Here is a 20,588-nt window from a genome sequence, read left to right on the forward strand (position 1 = left end):
ATTTTGGGTGGTAAGGCACATACCACTTTGTAGAGCTTTTCGGCAGAAATGAGAAAGGGTTAGAGCTTAGTCAGCCCCCTGGAAGGCACACGTGTCCTCAGAAAGAGCCGTGTCACCAGAGTTCTGAAACGCTTTCCTGTGAAGCGGGCTGAGGACGCCCCCGTTTGCCGGGCCTGGAGAGTCGTCTTTCCCCAGGAGCTCATTTGTGGTCAAGAAAGATGCGTTTGTTTCCTCCTATAATGGGAAAGTCTGTGTCAGAAGCCAGAGTAAGAGGGTGGGCTGTTTGGTTGGCTCTCCCTTGTAGTATGAAGCCCGTTTTCAGAGCCCAGTACTGTGTAACATAGATTCAGATGAGACGTGAATGTGCTTGTGAAGGGCCCTCATAGCATGGGAGGTGGCCCGCATGGGACTAGGGAGGTGTGGCTCCCGCACGAGCTCTGTGAGTACACGCTGTCACCCACAGCACTGCCTGGACTGTGCTTCCGACGGCTCTGCCCACTTGGGATTACTTCTGGGTCTTGTGTTGTCTCACTTGCCATCAAGCTCACTAAGCAGCAGTCATTCCGACAGGATGACCATCCTCTTGCATGTGGTCTGCTTGCTTGCTGGATGTCATTGTCACCACGGCCATCCCCGCTGCCTGTGTCCCACCCTCCACTGTCTCTCTCTCGCTACTTGAGGAAGGCTGTTTCCTGTGCTTCTGTATTTCCCACTTGGGGTTCCTGTCCCGTAGGAGGCTTCCTCTTCCCTTTACACACTGTATGTGCAATAGCGACCCCCTGTGGCCCCAGCGGGCGGGCACTAAGAAGTGAGCTGACACACTTGCAGGGTTCGTATCTTGCCTCGGGCGTGAGAAGCATGTGAGCTCCCCCACTCTGCAGCCTACATCACAATGAGCTGTTTCTCTAGTGCAGATATGCTTGTATGTGCCGTCCCGAGTGGTGTGGTACCAACCTGACTGGAGACCAGCAATGAATTAGAATGGGCTTTTCCATAGCAGAGTTGCTTCTGTATGCCGCTGTGCCCTGGTGCTGCTTTGACCTTGAAAGCAGGAAAGTGTGCATTTATTTAGCCCCCAGCATTGTTGGATACCTTAAGGCCTCGTGGCTCACACGTTACTTTTGTAGCTTTGACTTATTCTGCAGCAAATGTGAGATCTGGTAAGAAAGTGGGGGGTGAGGGTGAAAAACAAGACCATGACTCTTCTTTCCCTCTTCCCGAAAACTTGCCTCTTCGAATAATCTTCAGTGTGCCCTCCAGCAGAGCCGAAATCAGGCAGGACATAGACTCCTTTCTTTCTCATCAACCATAGAAATAGAATTCTTTCATTATAACCTCAAAGCTTCCTTCTCCCCTTCGTGCCCCTCCCTCAGCTGAATGAATGTTTCTCTTGCTTCCACACGAGCTGCTTGCTCTGCTGGGCAGGGGGAGGGGTGAGGATCCATGAACCAGGCGAAACTGAGGTCATCTTCAGGAAAAGCACGTCTTCCTGGAGTTGAAAGATTCAGGCGCACACAGAGAACCTCCCTCACGAGTAAGAAGGTTCTTTACGCACAGGAAATTGGGAGAGGCTGAAGCCTTCATTCCTCCCACGTTTATGGGTCCAGGTGACAAAACTGTTGAACAGCATGCTGTGTCTTATCACCTCTTTCTATTCAAGAATGCCTAAGATTGGGCAGTACCCACACGGTTTGGAACCCCATCTTCTCCTGGGCTAGGCACCTGCCTTTGCATTTCTGTAACTCCTATTTCAACCCCGCCCCAGTGCTCAAGGAGTCATTTTTTTTTTTTGCCCTGCATTCTGCAACATTCTAGAGCAGCTCACCTCACTGACTGTCCCGTAGCACCCTGGTCAGTGCGATGCTGGGAAAGTGGGTGCTGGCTGAAAGTTGCAGCACCCTAAGATCCCGTGTGAGTGGCCGGAGGAGGTCCCTGCCCCGCGGCTACCACTGTTCTGAGTCGTTCAGCCTCACCCACAGCTCCTGAACAGAACCTGGTTTCCTCCCCATTAGGCCCAACACTGGGCTACATAAGGCCCTGGAATCCCTTCCTTGCATGGCTTCCCAGTCCGTCCTCTCCTCGTTCTGTGGCTTGCATTCATCATTCTGTCAAGTTTCTCTTCTTCTTGAAAACCGAATCCCAACACCTTTTGATGGTTACGTCCTGTCGCGTCTCTAACTCCAGGGACCAGCAGCACCAACACGGTGGGGGGAGCAGTGAGCAGCCAGGCCGCCCAGGGGCAGCCGCCCGCCCTGACGGCCAGCAAGAAGGGCACGTTCACAGACGACCTGCACAAGCTGGTGGACAACTGGGCCCGAGACGCCATGAGTCTCTCGGGCAGGAGAGGGAGCCGAGGACACATGAACTACGAGGTACGTGTTCCCTGATCTGTCAGAGGCACGTTGGGTGGCAGACGCTGAGGCCAGTGCTTGCCGTTCCCTGCCATGACCTTCTGTAGCTCATTACTGTTAACACGTAGACAGACAAAAACCAGACAGCGATTTTGATTTTTCTTCCCTGAATCCTTCGCTCCCTCCCTGTTGGTCACCTGTTTTTTTCCTCCTTTTTTTCTTCCACACCCTGAACCACATAGCACCCACTTCCCATCAGAATGGGTTTTCTCGCCCGTTTGGTAAGTGTAAAGAGCCAGTAACTATTAGGGAAGGTTTTGGAAGATAAGAAAACAGTCCCGGGTCTAGAGTTATTTTAGCACCACCCACTTCACATCTAAGCGTGTTACACCCATACCACACTTTACAATTAGTTGTTTTGTTTTCAGGGCCCTGGAATGGCAAGGAAGTTCTCCGCACCGGGTCAGCTGTGCGTCTCCATGACCTCAAACTTGGGCGGCTCTGCCCCCGTTCCTGCAGCATCAGCTACCTCTCTAGGTCACTTCACCAAGTCTCTGTGCCCCCCACAGCAGTACGGTTTCCCAGCTCCCCCCTTTGGCACTCAGTGGAGTGGGACAGGTGGCCCAGCACCACAGCCACTCGGCCAGTTCCAACCTGTGGGAACTGCCTCCTTACAGAATTTCAACATCAGCAATTTGCAGAAATCCATCAGCAACCCCCCAGGTTCCAACCTGCGGACCACTTAGACCTAGAGACTTGACTGAGTAGATTGGGGGGCAGGAGGTGGAGTGTGAGAGGTGGGGCGTGGGAAAGTAGCCTGTATACTAACTCCTAGTGCTGCATTTAACTGGTTATTTCTTGCCAGAAAGGAATGTTTTTCATACTGCTTAGAGCCCTCAGGATGGAGACTCTTCCTCCTTCTTCCATTTACTGGAGTGGGACAAGAAGGAATGAGTAGCTTTCTTGCGATGGGGCAACTTTGAGCTCTGCCTCCAATTTTGCCCAATAGTAAGGGCCAGGAGAGAGAAGGGTGTCCATGCGGAAGCTGCCAGAGCACGCAAGGGAAAACCAAACCCATCTCTGTTTTCAAGTGGGTGGGCCTTTTCATTTCGGTGTCCACCCCAAATCCCTTATTCCCTCCGTCTAAACCACAAGACTAAAAACATAATTGGGCTCTCTCCTACCCTGTTCCCCCACCCCACCCCAGCTCTTTTTCTTTCTTTTCTGTCTGTCTTTCTCTCTCTGGAACCCAGTGAGAGACAGCAGGGGGCTAGGTTCCCGCCCTTTCTTACGATAGGTCACTAGTGCTTTAAGCAAATGATACTAGCAGCTCCGACTGCGGCATTAGCAGTGAGAAAAAAACGTTCCCTGCGGACATGCAACTTTGCCATCAGTTTTGATGTGATAACACTGTGATATATAAATGTTGTTGGACAACAGTAGTTTTAAGATGAAAATATGAAAGGTTTAAAAAGTTGAAAAAAAGCTAGCTCTGTCCTTTACTTATTGAGACACTTTAACTTTTTCCTTTGTATTTCCATTGTATTAGATAAATAAATGTGAATGTAAAATTGTATAAATTACTGTACTTGAATACTTCTGTTGTCCCAGTATTGCTTGCTGGATATTTTAGTGCCTTGGACTTCCATTGCTTCTGCCGTTAGCATCTACTTCTCAGCAGACCCCAGACCAGCAAAGGGCATGTGGGAGGAAATCTAAGGGCCACAAGACCCCAGCAGTGGGTTATGCCAAAGGGAAATTGAAAGTACTTTTTTTTGGTCATTCAACTAGTTTGTCTAGAGCAGGTGTAAGATGAGCAGGGTGAGAAGTGAAGTCGACATCAGTGGTTGAAAGCAGAAAGTTCTGTTTCAGGAACAGTGAGGAGGGTTGTTGTCACAAAATTGGACAATTTAAAAGATTCAAGGGTGGTGTGTGATAAGTGAATGAAAAAGACTAAAGAATGGAAGAACAGACTTGTTTTGAAGATAGGCGATGCCGGGCCAGTAGATGCCAGAAGCCTTACTCATTTGAGCTGGGCTTGAACAGGCCTAGAAGAAATGGCTGAATATAAAGGGAAGGGAGTGGGGGCTGGTTTTGAAGTTGGGAAACCTGAGAGTGAAAAGTCAGAGGGAGAAAGTTGCTCTAAGAAAACCTGTTTGGATTGCTTTCTTGTTGCAAATGTACCATGCATTTCTCAGCTGGGGGTACTGTTTTTCTGGAAAGTGGACCCACATCTAAATTAAGCATTGTAGGGAAGAATGCTTATTTATTCCTACTCTTTTCCTGTATGATATCCAAGCGGTTGCAGGATCATAATCTCGTGCCACCTTTATTTCTACAATCGCAACTGGTATTTTCACGTTTCATATAAACAAATATTCCCCATAAGTAATAACTGCAACCAACCAGTATTATTTAGTGCTAATGGGCAGTTCTTTTCAGAGCTTTCAGGAAATACTCTCCTAATTGGCTATATTTGGGATCTCTATTAGCTGTGAAGATGGGGAAAGAAGGTGGGACTCTTAATCCCCCACCTCACGGCACATCCCAGCAATCACAGTAGGAAGAGCCTGGCTGGCTGGCCCGTCCTGTCGTTCCTTTATGGGCACTGTTCTCTTTAGTAAGTCAGCCTAGTCCCCAGAGAGGCAAATGCAAGCTGAAGGTACTAGGAAGGTAGAAATGAGAAGGGCAGGGGTTCTAAGCCCTGCTTCAAAATTGTTTACTTAATCTGTTCTCTGCTTATAATTTTTGGGGAGATGACAAGTGAGGATAGAACAAAGAAGGTATCGAGTGCATGAGAAACAGACCACCTAAGACAAATGAAACAACACCTTCTACCAGAGGAACGAAGGAATCAAATGCAGCACATTTTATTTTGGTTTCATAATTTTGAGATCTCTTCACTCACACAAAAAGAATTGGTTTTATTTACTGTTGATTTTTCTCCCTCCTGTGGATGAAATAACTGAAGCCTAGAGGAATGAACTAGTGCTACTGAACTGTTTAAATTATTTGTGTTAATAGTACACTTTGAGTCTCTTTTTTCCACATTAAAAAAAACTTTCTGAATTTTAAGTGTTTTCCTTACATTATTTAACAATGTACACTGTTTAAAAAAAAAACAAACTGAATTCAAACCTTGGGGGTTTCTCCGCAGCCGTTAATTGTACATTTTGCACTAACTCTGGGTGTTGCGCTTCTTGTAAGATTGCGCCTTGTGCTTCAGTTTGTTACCTTTGTAGACTTATTTAATGAAACCATTCAAATAAACCAAACTTTGCTTTTGAGTTGTGGGGTTTCATTTCCAGACAATTCCTTTTTCATGATCTCATTTACTCTGTTTTGTGTGCAATTTCTAAGTGGATTCCTAACTCCAGGAACATTGGTTAGCAGTAACTCTGACTGGATCCAAGATTGTGCTGCAGACAAGGAAAGTGCTATTTGTTCTGAAGAGAATGCTAGGGTGTCAAAATCAAAAGCTGACTATACCACCGAACTGTGCAACAACAGGGGAGGTGAAGGGAGGCTGCTGCCTCTTGCGCAGGAGCAGAAATGGTGGATGCCTTCCTGTCCTCTGCACTCCTTGCTGCAGGTTCCCAGCTCCCCACAAACAGGTCTGGGATCCAAAAAATAATAAAAGCCACTGCTTCCAGATTAGATAAAAAGCACAGCCCAAATTTCACCTTAAAAAGTCAATTTGCAAGCTCATTATTTGGGGGAAAGGATTATGAAACATCTAGACATGATGAAGAAACAATTTATGTTAGGTGGGTGGTATCTCACATCTGAAATGGGGAAACAAACAGCTACTTAGATCTATTTTGTTACAAAGTGCAGAATTTCTTTTGCACTCTTGAAATGCCTTTTCTTTGGCCTTAGATCATTGTTTCCTCGATTAGAAAATAGTGCAGGGTAGTGACACTGTAAATCTGTAAGAGACATTATCATAGATGAAGATTACAGCCTGAATTAATGGAAACATAAAAGCACTGCAGGCTTTGTTCTCAGCATTAAAACATGGCGCCCTAAGGTGAGGGCGGTAGAGATGACTCAGTCATTTCCTGTAGGCACGTGGTGCTGAGGAGTATGGCTCCTATGCTTCAGAGCAGGTGGCCACTGATGATTCCTAAAAGTTCTGTATTTATTAACAAAATGGCCTAGGAATAAGTAATCAAGAGCCCAAGAAAAGATATTTCATCTCCCCAGAGCCACCTACTGCAGTATGTGACCTGTTTTAAAGGGCTTGTTTTCCAACCACTCAGCTTTACCTGCAGGAGGCTTCAGAAGTCAAATCCTTTGGAAGAGGTCAGAATGAAGGTAAGTCCTTGGAAATAAAGCTCATCCCCGTCAGAATAAAAATAAAACTAAAGCCAAAAAGTTTTCTTAAGTCCAGTGATGTGACCTGAGCCTCCGTTAAGGTGGCTCCAGCTTCCTTTTCTTCATGTTCTGGTTCTCCTGATAGAAATCACAGTTGCCTGTGGAAGAAAAAGTCGTTTAAATAGAGCTGCCATGATTTTAAAGTGAGAAATAAACTCAGTCATTTCTGAATTGTGTTAGTTAACAATCCTAATTTAAACAAAGCCCAATAACGAAAATCGTTATGAGGGCAGATCCCTCTGTTAGCTCCAGACCAGGCTGCAATAATAATCACGTCACGATGGACCTACTTTTCCTAGGAAAAGCTCTTACTGCAGTCATGCTTCAGCTACAAATGGTTACACCTCGAGTCGGGGCCCCACAGGACAAGTTTCAGCCCTCGAACCAGTTACCCTCTTCGGCCTCACTGCTAGTCCTCTGCCATGACTATCCACCTTCCTAAGTGGAATATTATTCCTTCTTTAACATTCATTGACTTCAACCCAGGGTCTCCCTTCAGTTTTTGTTCCTAAAACACTTTGCCACCTGTTACGTGTTGGACGTTGGGTGTTTGGAGGAGCCATGGACAAGGTTTTGCCTGTGGATTCTGGTGGCAAAGGCTTTGTGGGGTCCTGTTCTGGGTCACCGTCTGGTTCCTCAGGGCCAGCGTGGCGGGGGTCTGGTGTGGTTCTGGTTCTGCTTCTTTTCTAGACGAGGGCTTGACAACACTGTCCCCTGCATCTGCAGGCACAGCCCACATTTCAAGACTGTCTGCAAGGACAAAAAATCACAGGACAACGTAGCAAAGAAGTGTTCTCATAAAGCCCTGGAAAAATAGGTCACAAGACATCCCACGTCATGAGTGCCCCATGATGGTTTTTAGGGTTTCTCTTTCCCTGACCTCCCCTGCCAAAAGCACACTGAGGCTTCTCTTAGGTAGGACCACAGAGAAGCTGAATATGTGCTATCAGAACTGCCACTGATCCATTTTGAGTCCTTTTTCTAAAGTTGGATGGAGCTATAAAACAGAAATGAGGATTTTTATGCCTTTTGGAATGCATCCGTGCCTACCCAAAGCATACAGCACAGTAACTTACAAGCATCTCATAGGTATTTACTAATTAATACGTACATTCCTTCGGCTCTACTGACCTGCAAGGGAGCCTTTCTCAGCGAGGGGTTCGGAACCATCGGTTTGGGGAGCGCTGTGCTTCCACGGCGGCCCCGGTGGCGCTGCTGCGGTTTACAGAAAAAGGACACTCGTATAGAGGCACACAACCAAAGAAGCACTAACCAAATTGTTGGCGGAGCAGCCCGAAGTGCAGCTGCCAGGGCTCCTCTGGCTCAGAGCACAGCCAGTAGCAGAATTCAAGCCTCCTGAGTCCCAGTCCTACCTATAGATCTATCTGAGATTAAAGAGACTCCTTTCTTCTCACTGAATTGAGGGAAAATAGAAAAGTTTCTCTTTTAGCAGCAAAATAGAAAGGTTATTAGAAGACATCTGGTTTAGTCTTTTACTTTTTTTTTTTGGTTTGTTTGTTTTTTAAAGATTTAATTGGGGAAAGGGAACAGGACTCTATTGGGGAACAGTGTGTACTTCCAGGACTTTTTTCCAAGTCAAGTTGTCCTTTCAATCTTAGTTGTGGAGGGTGCCGTTCAGCTTCAAGTTGTTGTCCTTTCAGTCTTAGTTGTGGAGGACTCAGCTCAGCTCCAGGTCCAGTTGCCATTGCTAGTTGCAGGGGGCACAGCCCACCATCCCTTGCGGGAGTCGAGGAATCGAACTGGCAACCTTGTGGTTGAGAGGACGCGCTCCAACCAACTGAGCCATCCGGGAGCTCAGTGGCAGCTCAGCTCAAGGTGCCGTGTTCAATCTTAGTTGCAGGGGGCGCTGCCCACCATCCCTTGCGGGACTCGAGGAATTGAACTGGCAACCTTGCGGTTGAGAGCCCACTGGCCCATGTGGGAATAGAACCAGCAGCCTTCGGAGTTAGGAGCATGGAGCTCTAACCGCCTGAGCCACCAGGCCGGCCCTAGTCTTTACTTTTTAAAGCTATCTATCACCTTTGTTCCAAGAAAATCTTAAGCAGAAATACAATATGTAAAACCAAAATAATGACTGGTTTTCTGAATCGGGGCGGGGGGAATCCTGGAGGACTCATCCCCCCCTCAGCCCGGGAACTTCTGCAGTGGTTTGGAAGCTAAAGATCCAGAATAACCCTTACTAAGAACAGCCCAGCACAGTAAGTTAAGGTTTTTTTCTATATTAATTTCAGCCTGTCAAAGCTGAGGGGCACATTAACGAACCAAACATGAAGCAAGTCTATGAATCTTCATAATTCTTAGGGAGAAGCTGGGCAAAACTCCAGCTGGTCTGGGGTAAGCCCTTTCTGTTTGTATCTGGGAAACACTCCAAACATAACCTGTGCCTGCTACTCCCACTGGATCTGGACTATGAAAGAAACTAACATCCATGGAAAAGTAACTGCCAAAAGCCCCGTTATCTTTAAACACAATTTCACCTCATATTCTACGATAGCTTCAGAAAGCCTTCCTAGTGCAGATAGCCAAAGTAACTGAAGCAAAACAAAGGTCTGTACCCTGAAATTTCTAGTTTTACGTTTCTTCCCCCTCAAAAAGATCAGTGTCTCTAGAAATGGGGAAATGCATCGCAGGATTTCACTAGCCTAATTTTGGGGGCCCCTCTAGCCTGTAACAAAGGAAGTCCCACTGAACTTTGGTTTGGACCTAACCGACTGGCCGAGGATCAGGCTACTTCCTCCTCCAGAGCAGTCCTCCCTGGGACCTCTGCACCCGTCCTCTTCACACACCCTGATTCGTCTTTTCAACCGACGGAGCAGAGAGTTGAACTTGCTGCTGCTTCTCCATTTGCTCCCGGAACTGCTGCTGCAGCTGTTTCTGCCGGAGCTTCCGCTGGTAGGTGGCATCGCTCTCCACAGCAGAGGCCAGGCGTCTGCATCAGAGGAGCAACAAGGTGGGAGTGCATTCCTGAGTTAACTGAGCAAACAATACAGTTTCTGAGGGAGCACAACCCACTCGCCGGCTCTGAGGGAAGAAAAGGAGGTAACTCCGACCCCACGAGCAGGCAGGAGAGGAAAGAAAGAACTCAGGTCCCGTACCGGGAGCTGCTGTCCTTCTCCCCCTGAATCACAATGTGGGCATCATCTGAGTGGCTTGGTCTGCAAGGGGAGGTCACCTCCTGCGGTTTTGGGGGTCCCTGAGCCACGTTCTGCCGGTAGCTGCTGTATCTCGCTTGTTCCACAGATGGTTCAAAATCTTGTCTCTTCGCTTTAGTTAAATCCACTTCAAGAGGCAACTAGTAAGGGAAGAAAGAGAAGAGGGAAATAAATTCTCCAACTGCTCTTCCACTTCCTTTCTCTTCCCTGTCTTAAAGATCTAGATTTCTAGAAAATGGTAGCTGACAATCCTCTGCCCATCATTCCTTCCATGTACAGAGAAGCTGACACAAAAGCTCCAACACTTCATTTTTAATTATACGAAGAGGAGCAAAGGAATTTCATTTTCTATGTCATGCCATTCAGGATTCAAGTTTTGATTAAAAAGGAATCTTATGTTAGTTTTTGACTTACAGCAAATGGTCTGTAAAGTCAAATTTGAATCTTTCCTTGGCAGCTAGTTGGATTGTCTGATGCTGTCTACCTTTTATCTTTTTTTCCAACGGAAATGATCACACAATCTTTGTGGAAACCTACACCTTCTCTGCCCTTTCTTCAAGGACTTGCTCCTGCAAATACAGCCCTCATCACTAAAGAAGCCTCATGTATGCTGTGGCACAAGCCTGTTATATAAATGTCCTTCATATAACAGGAAGAAGAAAACTTGGAAAGCACTGAAGTAGGATGTAGGCCAATAGGGGTTGTTCCTGAATCGAGCCAAATGGAGAGAAGTAAGATTGTGTATTTCATCTGGCAAATTTTTTTACTCCCCAAGCCATGAGCACTATAGAAACCCAGAGTTTTTTCACTTGGGAGAACTTATCTCTAAATTCATAATATTGATGCTGATAGAATAACTGAAAACGTGGGATTGAGATAACTACATTTTGATAGAGATAACCTAAAAACAAAAATTATACTAGAAATTTCTTATCTACACTGGAAAGTAAATGAGTAGGTTAAAAAGAAATGAGGTCAGGCTACAACATGGATTAAGGACATTATACTAAGTGAAAGCCAGTCACACAGGACGTGTATGTATTTACGTGAGGTACTTAGCGTAGTCAAAATCAGACAGAAAGTGGAATGGTGGTTGCCAGGGGCTGTAGGATTAAGGGAGTGGGGAGTTACTATTTAGTGGTAGACAGTTTCAATTTTATAAGAAAAGAGTTATAGAAATGGATGGTGGTGATGGCCGCACATTATGAATGTTTTTAATACCACTGAACTGTACATTTTTAAAGGGTTAAGATGGTAAATTTTGTTATGTATGTTTTACCAAAACAAAAGTTGAAAAATGGGCTTTGAAAAATTGAAAAGACTGACAATGCTAAGTGCTACTGAAGATACAGAATAATTGGAACTCATATGCTGTTGTGTGGGAGTGTGAACTAGTACGACCACACTGGAAAACCGGAAGACCCTACTAAAACTAAGCATATGCCTATCCTGAGCCAATAACTCCCAAGATAAATGAGTGTGTACATGCACCAAAAGACACGTACAAGGGTGCTACTAGCAGCCCTATTCAAAACAAACAAAAGCTACAAAAACTCAAACGTCTATTAAAGTCAGAATGGGAAAAAAAATTGTGTGATACTCATGCAATTGAAAGGCCAACAGCAATGAAAATGCTCCATGGAACATGAATAAATCTCACAAACATGTTAAATGAAAGCCAAATAAAACAGTTAAACTGTTTGATTCCAAAAAGTACAGAATAGTCAAAACTAATCAATCTTGTTAGAAGTGCTTTTGCTTGGTTGTGATGAGAAGGGCAGGGGTTGGCAGTGACCGCAAGGGGCCCAACTGAGACGTGCTGGGACTGTCTCGTCTTGATTCAGATGCTGGTTATGTCGCTGTTTGGGTTTAGAGTTCATCAAGCTGAATGTTCACAATATGTGCACTTGTCTACACGTCTCTGTGCTTTTTAATACTTCTATCAATTTTTATAAAGCTTACATGGTACAATTCCCTTTATATAAAGTTTAAAAACAAGAGAAAATAATCTATGAGGCTAGAAGTCTGGACAGTAGTTACTCTTGAAAAGAGAAAGTCAAGGTAATGAATGGGAGGGAAAAAGGGGTTCTGGGTGCTGCTAGTATTCTATTTCCCTATCTGGGAGGTAAATAGCTGTGTTCACTTCTAAAAATTCATCATTCTGTGCCATTGTGATTTATGCATTGTGATGTATGTGTGTAATGTACTTCATTTAAAAATTCATTTAAAAAGAGTAAAAAAGAAATAATGTCAGCAAAATGGTAGACTAGAAAGCTCCAGGCCAACCTGCCCCTACAGAGACACTGAGTTACCAACAATATACAGACTACAATACCTTTGTGAGCACTCCAGTGACCAGCTGAGAAGCTACAGCACTCAGGCCAACGTAAAATCAAGACAAGATTCCAGCTCACAGGCAAGAAAAAGCTAAAGGAGTTCATCACCACCAACCCAGTATTACAATGTAAAAGGGACGAGGAGGAGGAGGGGAGAAGGAAGAAAACGAAGAAAGATCAAATATATGAATAATAAAATGGCAATAACTACATACCTATCAATAATTACTTCAAATGTAAATGTATTAAAAGCTCCAATCAAAAGACATAGGGTGGCTGAATGGATGAGAGCAAGACACTTATACATGCTGCATACAAGAGACTCACTTCATAAAGATGTGATACATTTATACAACGAAATATTACTCATCCATGAAAAAGAATGAAATCTTGCCATTTGTAATAACACGGATGCACCTAGAGGGTATTATGCTGAGTGAACTAAGACAAAGACAAATACCATGTGATTTTGCTAATATGTGGAAGCTCAAAAACAAAACAAATGAACAAACAAAATAGAAACGGACTCATAGATACAGAGAACAAACTGATAGTTGCCAGATGGAAGGAGGGTTACAGGGCTGGATGAAAAAGTGGAAGGGATTAAGAAGTACAAATTGGTAATTACAAAATAGTCACAGGGATGTAAAGTACAGCATAAGGAATATAGTTAATAATATTGTCATAACTATGTATGGTGCCAGGTGGGTACCAGACTAGTCAGGAGGACCATTTCATAAATTATATAAATGTCTAACTGCTATTCTGTAAACCTGAAACTAATATAAAATAATACTGAATGTCAACAGTAATTAAAACAAAAAATATTCCCCTACACAAAGCCAGTACATAAAGACCAGGAGAGGTAGTTGTTTTTCAAATGCCCAAATCTCAACAAAAGATCACAAGGCATATAAAGAAATAGAGAACATGGCCCAATCAAAGGAACAAAATAAAGCTCCAAAAACTGGCCTTAAAGAAATGCAGATCTTATTCAAACAAGGCAATAAAATAAAAAACAGAATATCAAATATGTGGGGGAAAAGATGCAAATCTATGAGCCACCTGACAAAGAATTTAAAATAACTGTCAAAGATGCTCAATGAGGTAAAAGAGAACACAATTAAATGACATCAGGAAAATGATGCATGAACAAAATGAGAATATTAAGAAAGAGAAACCATAAAAAAGAAGCAAACAACGTTGTAGAATTCACTAGAGAGGTTCTACAGCAGACTTGATCAGGCAGAATAAAGAATCAGCCAACTTGAAGACAGGTCATTTGAAATCATCTAGGCAGAGAAACAAACAAGAATGAAGAAAAATGAGAGGTTAAGGCATTGACAGGACACTATCACACTATGTATTAAAAGAGTCTCAGAAGGAAAACAGAGCAAGAAAGGGGCAGAGAGATTATTGGCTAAAGAATTCTAAAATCTGAGGAAAGAAAAGACATTCAAATTCAAGAGGCTCAAAGAACTACGCATAAGATAAACCCAAAGAGATTCAAACCAAGTCACATTATAATCAAAATGTGAAGAGTCAAAGACAAGACACTAATAACAAACTATCAGAAAGAGAAATTAACAATCTCATTTACAATTGAATAAAAAAGAATAAAATACCTAGGAATAAATTTACCAAGGAAGTGACAGAGTGTAACTGAAAAAAAACTACAAAATACTGATGAAAGAAACTGAAGAAGACACACATAAATGGAAATATATTCTGTATTCACGTATTGGGAGAATTAATATTATTAAAATGTCCATACTACCCAAAGCAAACTCCAGACTAAATGCAATCCCTCAAAATTCCAATGGCATTTTTCACAGAAATAGAACAACCCTAAAATTTGTATGCAACCACAAAAGACCCAAAATAGCCAAAGCAACCTAAAAAAGAACAAAGCTGAAGGCATCATGCTCCCTGATTTCAAACTATATTACAAAGCTACAGAAATCAAACCAGTATGGTATTAACATAAACAGACATACAGATTAATGGTATAGAGTAAGAGCCTAAAATGAAAACCACATATATATATGGTCAATTAATTTACAACATAGGAGCCAAGAAAATACAATGGAGAAAGGACAGTCTCTTCAATACATTGTGTTAGGGAAACTGGACAGCAACATGTAACAGAATGAAACTGGACCACTATTAAAACCATACACAAAAATTAACTCAAAATGGAGTACAGACTTGAATCTAAGACCTGAAATCATAAAATTCCTAGAAGAAAACGGGCAATAAGCTGCTCAGCATCAGTCTTGGTGAAAACTGTTTGGACTGGATACCAAAAACAAAAGCAACAAAAGCAAAAATAAATAAGTGGGACTACATCAAACTAAAAAGCTTCTGCACAGCAAAGGAAAGTATCAATAAAATGAAAATACAACCTACTTAAGGGGAGAAAATATTTGCAAATGATATAACTGAATAGGGGTTAGTATCCAAATAGGGATTAATAAATAGGGGTCAGTATATGAAGACCTCATACAACTCAATAGCAAAAGAACAATCTGATTAAAAAATGGCAGAGGATCTTAATATTCTTCCAAAGAAGACACACAGATGGCCAACAGGTACATAAGAAGGTGCTTGGGTGCTTAACATTACTAATTATCAGTGAAATGCAAATCAAAACCACAAGATATCACCTCACACCTGTTAAAAATAGCTCTTATGAAAAAAGACGAGGTAACAGTTATTGGTGAGGATGTGGAGAAAAGGGAACCCTCATGCACTGTTGGTAGGAATATAAACTGGTGAAACCACTATGGAAAAGAATAAGGAGGTTCCTCAAAAAATTAAAAATAGAACTACAATGTAATCCAGCAATTCCACTTCTGGGTATTTGAAGAAAATGAAAACACTAACGCAAAAAGGTATCTACACCCCCATGTTCATTGTAGCATTATTTACAATAGCCAACACATGGAAGCAACCTGAGAGTCCATTGGTGGATGAATGGTTAAAGAAAATTGGATACACACACACACACACACACACACACACACACACACACACAATGGAATGTTATTCACCATAAAGGAGGAGGAAATCTTGCCATATGCAACAACATGAATAGACCTTGAAGGCATCATACTAAATGAAATAAGTCAAAGACAGATACCAATCTCACTTCTTTGTGAAATCATTTAAAAAAACCAACAACTCATAGGTATAGAGAACAGACTGCCAGAGGCAGTACGGGGTGGGCAAAATGAGTGAAGGGGGTCAAAAGGTACAAACTTCCAGTTATAAAATAAATAAGTCATGGGGATATAATGCACACCATGGTGACTATAGTTAATAGTATTATATTGTAGATTTGAAATTTGCTAAAAGAGTAAATCTTAAACATTCTCATCTTAAGAAAAAAATTGTAACTATGGTGGTAGATGTTAACTAGACTTATTGTGGTGATCATTTCCCAATATATACAAATATTGAATCATTATGTTGTACAACTGAAACTTAATGTAATTTAATGTAATACGCCAATTTTATCTCAGTTTTTAAAAGTTAAAGAGAAAGAGAAGTCTTGAAAGTAGCAAGAGAAAAGCAAATCATTACATACAAGAGAGCCTTCATAAGATTATCCAATTTCTCAGTAGAAATCTTACAGGCCAGAAAGGAGTGGGGTCACATATTCAGAGAACACTATATCCAGCAAAACTATCCTTCAAAAATGGAGAAATTAAGACTTTCTCAGATAAACAAGGGAGTTCATTACCACTAGAACTGCTCTTCAAGAAATGCTAAAGGAAGTCCTTCAAATGGAAACAAAAGGATATTAGTAAAATAAATCATATAAAAATAAAAGTTCTCGGGGCCGGCCGGGTGGCTCAGGCGGTTGGAGCTCCATACTCCTGGCACCGAAGGCTGCCAGTTCGATTCCCACATGGGCCAGTTGGCTCTCGACCACAAGGTTGCCAGTTCAATTCCTCGACTCCCGCTAGGGATGCCTCCCTGCAAATAAGGTTGAGCACAGCACCTTGAGCTGGGCTGCCGCTGAGCTCCCAGATGACTCAGGATCAGTTGGTTGGAGCGCGTCCTCTCAACCACAAGGTTGCTGGTTAGACTCCCTCAAGGGATGGTGGGCTGCGCCCCCTGCAACTGGCAACAGCAACTAGACCTGGAGCTGAGTTGCGCCCTCCACGGCTGGCATTGGGAGGACAACAACTTGACTTGGAAAAAGTCCTGGAAGTACACACTGTTCCCCAATCAAGTCCTGTTCCCCTTCCCCAATAAAATCTTTAAAATAAATAAATAAATAAAAGTTCTCCAGTAAAGGTAAATACATGTACAAATATAGTAACCTATATTATTTTGATTTTGGTGTACAGAATTTAAACAAAAAACCATTAAAACTACACAAGGAACATAGAATTTAAATTTAAAAACCATTAAAACTTTATTAACTATAAATCTATGTTAGTGGGTATACAATATATAAAGATGTCATTTGTAGTATCAATAACATAAAGTGGGGTGGGGTGAAGTTGTAAAGGACTAGAGTTTTTGTATGCAATTGAAGTTATGAGCTTAAAAGAGAATGCCATGACTTTAAGATGTTTTACATACATAATTGCAGTGGTAACCACTAAGAAAATATCTGTACAATATACACAAAAGGAAATGAAGAGGCAATCTAATCATGTCACTATCAAAATATCCCCAAAACACAAAGAAAGGAAAAGGGAAAGGAATAAGAAATAAGCTGAAAGACATATAGAAAACAATGAACAAAATGGCAATAATAAGCCCTATCAATAATTCTTTAAATATAAATGGATTAAATTCCCCAATCAGAAATAAATGGCTGGGTGAATTAAAAAAAAAAAAAAGATACAACTGTATGCTTTCTACAAGAGACTCACTTTAGATCTAAAGACACACATAGGCTTAAGATAGAAAGACAGAAAAAGATATGCCATGTTTTCTGGGTGGTGAACACACAATGTGAGATACAGACAATGTATTACAGAATTGTACTCCTGAAGTCTATGTAACTTTACTAACAATTGTCACCCCAATAAACTTTAATTAAAAAAAAAAAAAAAAAGGATATGCCATGCAAATGAAAACCAAGAGAGCAGGAGAAGGCTATACTAATATCAGACAAAATAGACTTTAGGTCAAAAACTATTACAAGAGACAAAAAAGAACACTATATAATGATAAAAGAGTCAATTACTCAAAAAGATACAATAATTCTAAATATTTATATACCAAATACCAGAGCTCCTAAATTTATAAAGCAAAATATGACAGAATGGAAGACAGACATACATAGCAACACAATAGGAGACTTCAACACCCTACTTTCAATAATGGGTAGAACAACCAGACAGCAGATCAATAAGGAAATAGAGGATCTGAACACTATTATAGCAACTGGCTCTAACAGACATTTATGGTATACTACTCCATCCAACAGCAGTAGAATACACACTCTTCTCAAGTACACATGGAACATTCTTCAGGACAGACCACAGATTAGGCTACAAAACAAGTCTTAACAAATTTAATATACATATATATATACACAAATAACACATATATATTAAATTTGTTAAGACTTCTGATACTATCTACAGTTTCAGGGATCTACTTAGGGTCTTGGAATGTATCCTCCACGGATAAGGGGAACTAGAAAACTATAGATGAATATTCCTGATGAATACTGATGCAAAAATCCTCAACAAAATACTAGCACACTGAATTCAACAGCACATTAAAAGGATTATACACTATGACCACGTGTGATTTGTTCCTGGATGCAAGGACAGTTCAACATCCACAAATCAATCAATGTGATACACCACATTAACAGAAAGAAGGACAAAAACTACACATTCATCTCAATTGATCCAGAAAAAGCATTTGCCAATATGCAATACCTTTTCATGGTGAAAACATTCAACAAACTAGGAATAGAAGAAAACTACCTCAACAAAATAAAGGCCATATATGAAAAGCCTACAGCTAACCTCATACTCGATGGTGAAAGATGGAAAGCTATTCCTGTAAGATCACTTTCACTACTTTTATTCAATATAATGGAAAGTCCTAGCCAGAGCAATTAGGCAACAAAAAGAAATAAAAGGAATCCAGTTTCTAAAAGAAGTAAAATTATCTCTGGTCACAGGTGATAAGATCTCACATGTAGAAAACCCTAAAGACTTCACATGCACATGCACGCGCACGCGCGTGCGCACACACACACACACACACAGAACTAATAAATTTAGCAAATTTGCAGTAAACAAAATTGACACATGAAAATCAGTTGTGTCTCTATACACTAATAATAAACAATAGGAAAAGAAAACTAAGAAAAAAATTCTACTTACAATAGCATCAAGAAGAATAAGATAACTTATGAATAACCCTAACCAAGAAGGTGCAAGACTTGTATACTGAAAACTACAAAAAATTGCTAAAAGAAATTAAAAGTCACAATAAATGGAAAGACATCCATGTTCATGCATTGGAAGACTTAATATTAAGAAGTCCATACTACCAAAATGATCTACAGATTTAACACAATTCCTATCAAAATTCCAATGACATTTTTTGCATAAATAAAAAACTCATCCTAAAATTCATATTAATCTCAAGGGACCTCAAATAGTAAAAATACTTTTGAAAAAGAAGAACAAAGTTGGAGGATTCACACCACTTGTTGGAGGATAACACAAAGCTACAGTAATCAAAATGGTATGGTATTGCCAGAAAGACAGACATACAAACCAATGGAACAGAGCCCAGAAATAAACCCTTGCGTATATGATCAAATGATCTTCAACATGTGTGCCAAGACCACTCCATGGAGAAAGGAGATTCTCTTCAACAAGTGAGGCTGGGTAAACTTGAAATCCACATGCAAAAGAATGAAGTTAGACCCCTAACTTGCCTCACATACAAAAATAAATTCAAGATAGATTAAGACCTAAACTTAAGACCCCAAACTCTACAAGAAAACATAGGGAAAAACTTCATGACATTGGATTTGGCAATGAATTCTTGGATATGACACTAAAAACACAGGCAACAAAAGCAAAAATAGACAAATGGGACTACATTAAACTTAAAAACGTAAAAGGTGACCAATTTCTGATAAGGGGTGACCAATTTCTGATAAGAATATATAAAAAACAACTACTACAAATCAACAACAAAAGATCAAATAGCCCAAATAAAAATGGGTAAGGAACTTGAATAGACATTTCTCCTAAGATCAGAGACAAATGGCCAACAAGCATGTGAAAAGATCACTAATCATCAGAGAAATGCAGATCAAAAGCACAATAAGATATCACCTCACACCCATCAGGAAAGCTACTTTCAAAAGAAATAGAAAATAACACGTGTTGGAAGTGGAGAAACTGAAACCCTTGTACACTGTTGAACTGCAAAACAATATAGCCACTACAGAAAACAGTATTAAAGTTTCTCAAAAAATAAAAAAATAACTACCATATGATCCAGCAACCCCCCTTCTGAATATATATCCAAAATAATTGAAAGCAGGGTCCTGAGGTATTTGCACACCCATGTTCATAACAGCCAAAAGACAGAAGCAACCCCAAAATATGCTACTATGTACAAACAAAGGAATATTATTCAGCCTTAAAAAGGAAGTAAATTCTGGCACATGCCACAACATAGATGAACCTTGAGGTCATTATGCTAAATGAAGTAAGTGAGTCACAAAAGGACAAAAACTGTATGATTCCACTTATATGAGGTCTAAAGTAGTCAAATCATAGAAAGAGAAGGTAGAATGGTGGTTACCAGGGGCCAGAAGGGTTTAGGAAAGGGGAATTGTTTTATGGGTGTACAGTTGTAGTATTACAAGATAAAAAAGTTCTAGAGATCTGTTACACTACTGAACTGTACAATTAAAAATGGTTAAAATGGTAAATTCTTTTGTTTTTGTTCTTTTTTTCCTAAAAATGGAAAATTTTATGTTACATGTCTTTTACAATAATAAAAGAAAAAACTGTAATATTCCTTGTAAACACAGATGCAAAAATCTTTAACAAAAATATTATCAAACTGAGTCCAACAATGTATAAAAAGGATTTTAAAAAAGAAAATAAATGGAGTTTTGGCAGATGCCAATTCACACATATCTGTATTAGGGGCTCCACAAGAAAAAGAACCCCTCACGTCCAGGAGGGAATGTGCCCTAGGTGGCAGCACTGCAGGGACCTCAGAGAATGCCAGCGAGGAGCCCTGCAGAGCCTGACAGCCCAGGCCAAGTGTGAGTCCGGGGATGCTGAGCTGCAGACCCCATTCTCCAAAGGCAAACGCTCAGATAGTGGGACAGG

General features: G+C 41.3%; 2 protein-coding genes across 32 annotated transcripts in view; one reads left to right on the top strand and one right to left on the bottom strand.

The window, feature by feature from the left end:
• The window catches only part of WNK1 (WNK lysine deficient protein kinase 1), a 145,927-nt gene extending 140,289 nt beyond the window's left edge, over positions 1-5,638 (top strand). For 13 of the 25 annotated variants that reach the window (XM_088801590.1, XM_088801589.1, XM_074325185.2 and 10 more), the window contains 2 exons: positions 2,185-2,372; positions 2,780-5,638. In XM_088801590.1, the coding sequence (XP_088657716.1) occupies positions 2,185-2,372; positions 2,780-3,097 (506 nt within the window). In that variant the 3' untranslated portion in view covers positions 3,098-5,638. Of the gene's footprint in view, positions 1-1,248; positions 1,276-2,184; positions 2,373-2,779 lie in introns of all 25 variants that reach the window. The other 12 variants (XM_074325181.2, XM_074325184.2, XM_074325188.2 and 9 more) reach the window with 1 other exon arrangement.
• Positions 5,206-20,588, bottom strand: part of RAD52 (RAD52 DNA repair protein) — a 30,472-nt gene continuing 15,089 nt past the window's right edge. For all 7 annotated transcript variants that reach the window (XM_074325199.2, XM_019711273.3, XM_074325198.2 and 4 more), the window contains 5 exons: positions 9,845-10,041; positions 9,536-9,678; positions 7,860-7,943; positions 7,254-7,478; positions 5,206-6,826 (listed from right to left, as the gene is read on the bottom strand). In XM_074325199.2, the coding sequence (XP_074181300.1) occupies positions 6,765-6,826; positions 7,254-7,478; positions 7,860-7,943; positions 9,536-9,678; positions 9,845-10,041 (711 nt within the window). In that variant the 3' untranslated portion in view covers positions 5,206-6,764. The remainder of the gene's footprint in view (positions 6,827-7,253; positions 7,479-7,859; positions 7,944-9,535; positions 9,679-9,844; positions 10,042-20,588) is intronic.

This window comes from Rhinolophus sinicus, chromosome 1 (genome assembly GCF_057876585.1).
Source record: "Rhinolophus sinicus isolate RSI-liver-muscle chromosome 1, RSI-T2T, whole genome shotgun sequence".
Lineage (NCBI taxonomy): Eukaryota > Metazoa > Chordata > Mammalia > Chiroptera > Rhinolophidae > Rhinolophus > Rhinolophus sinicus.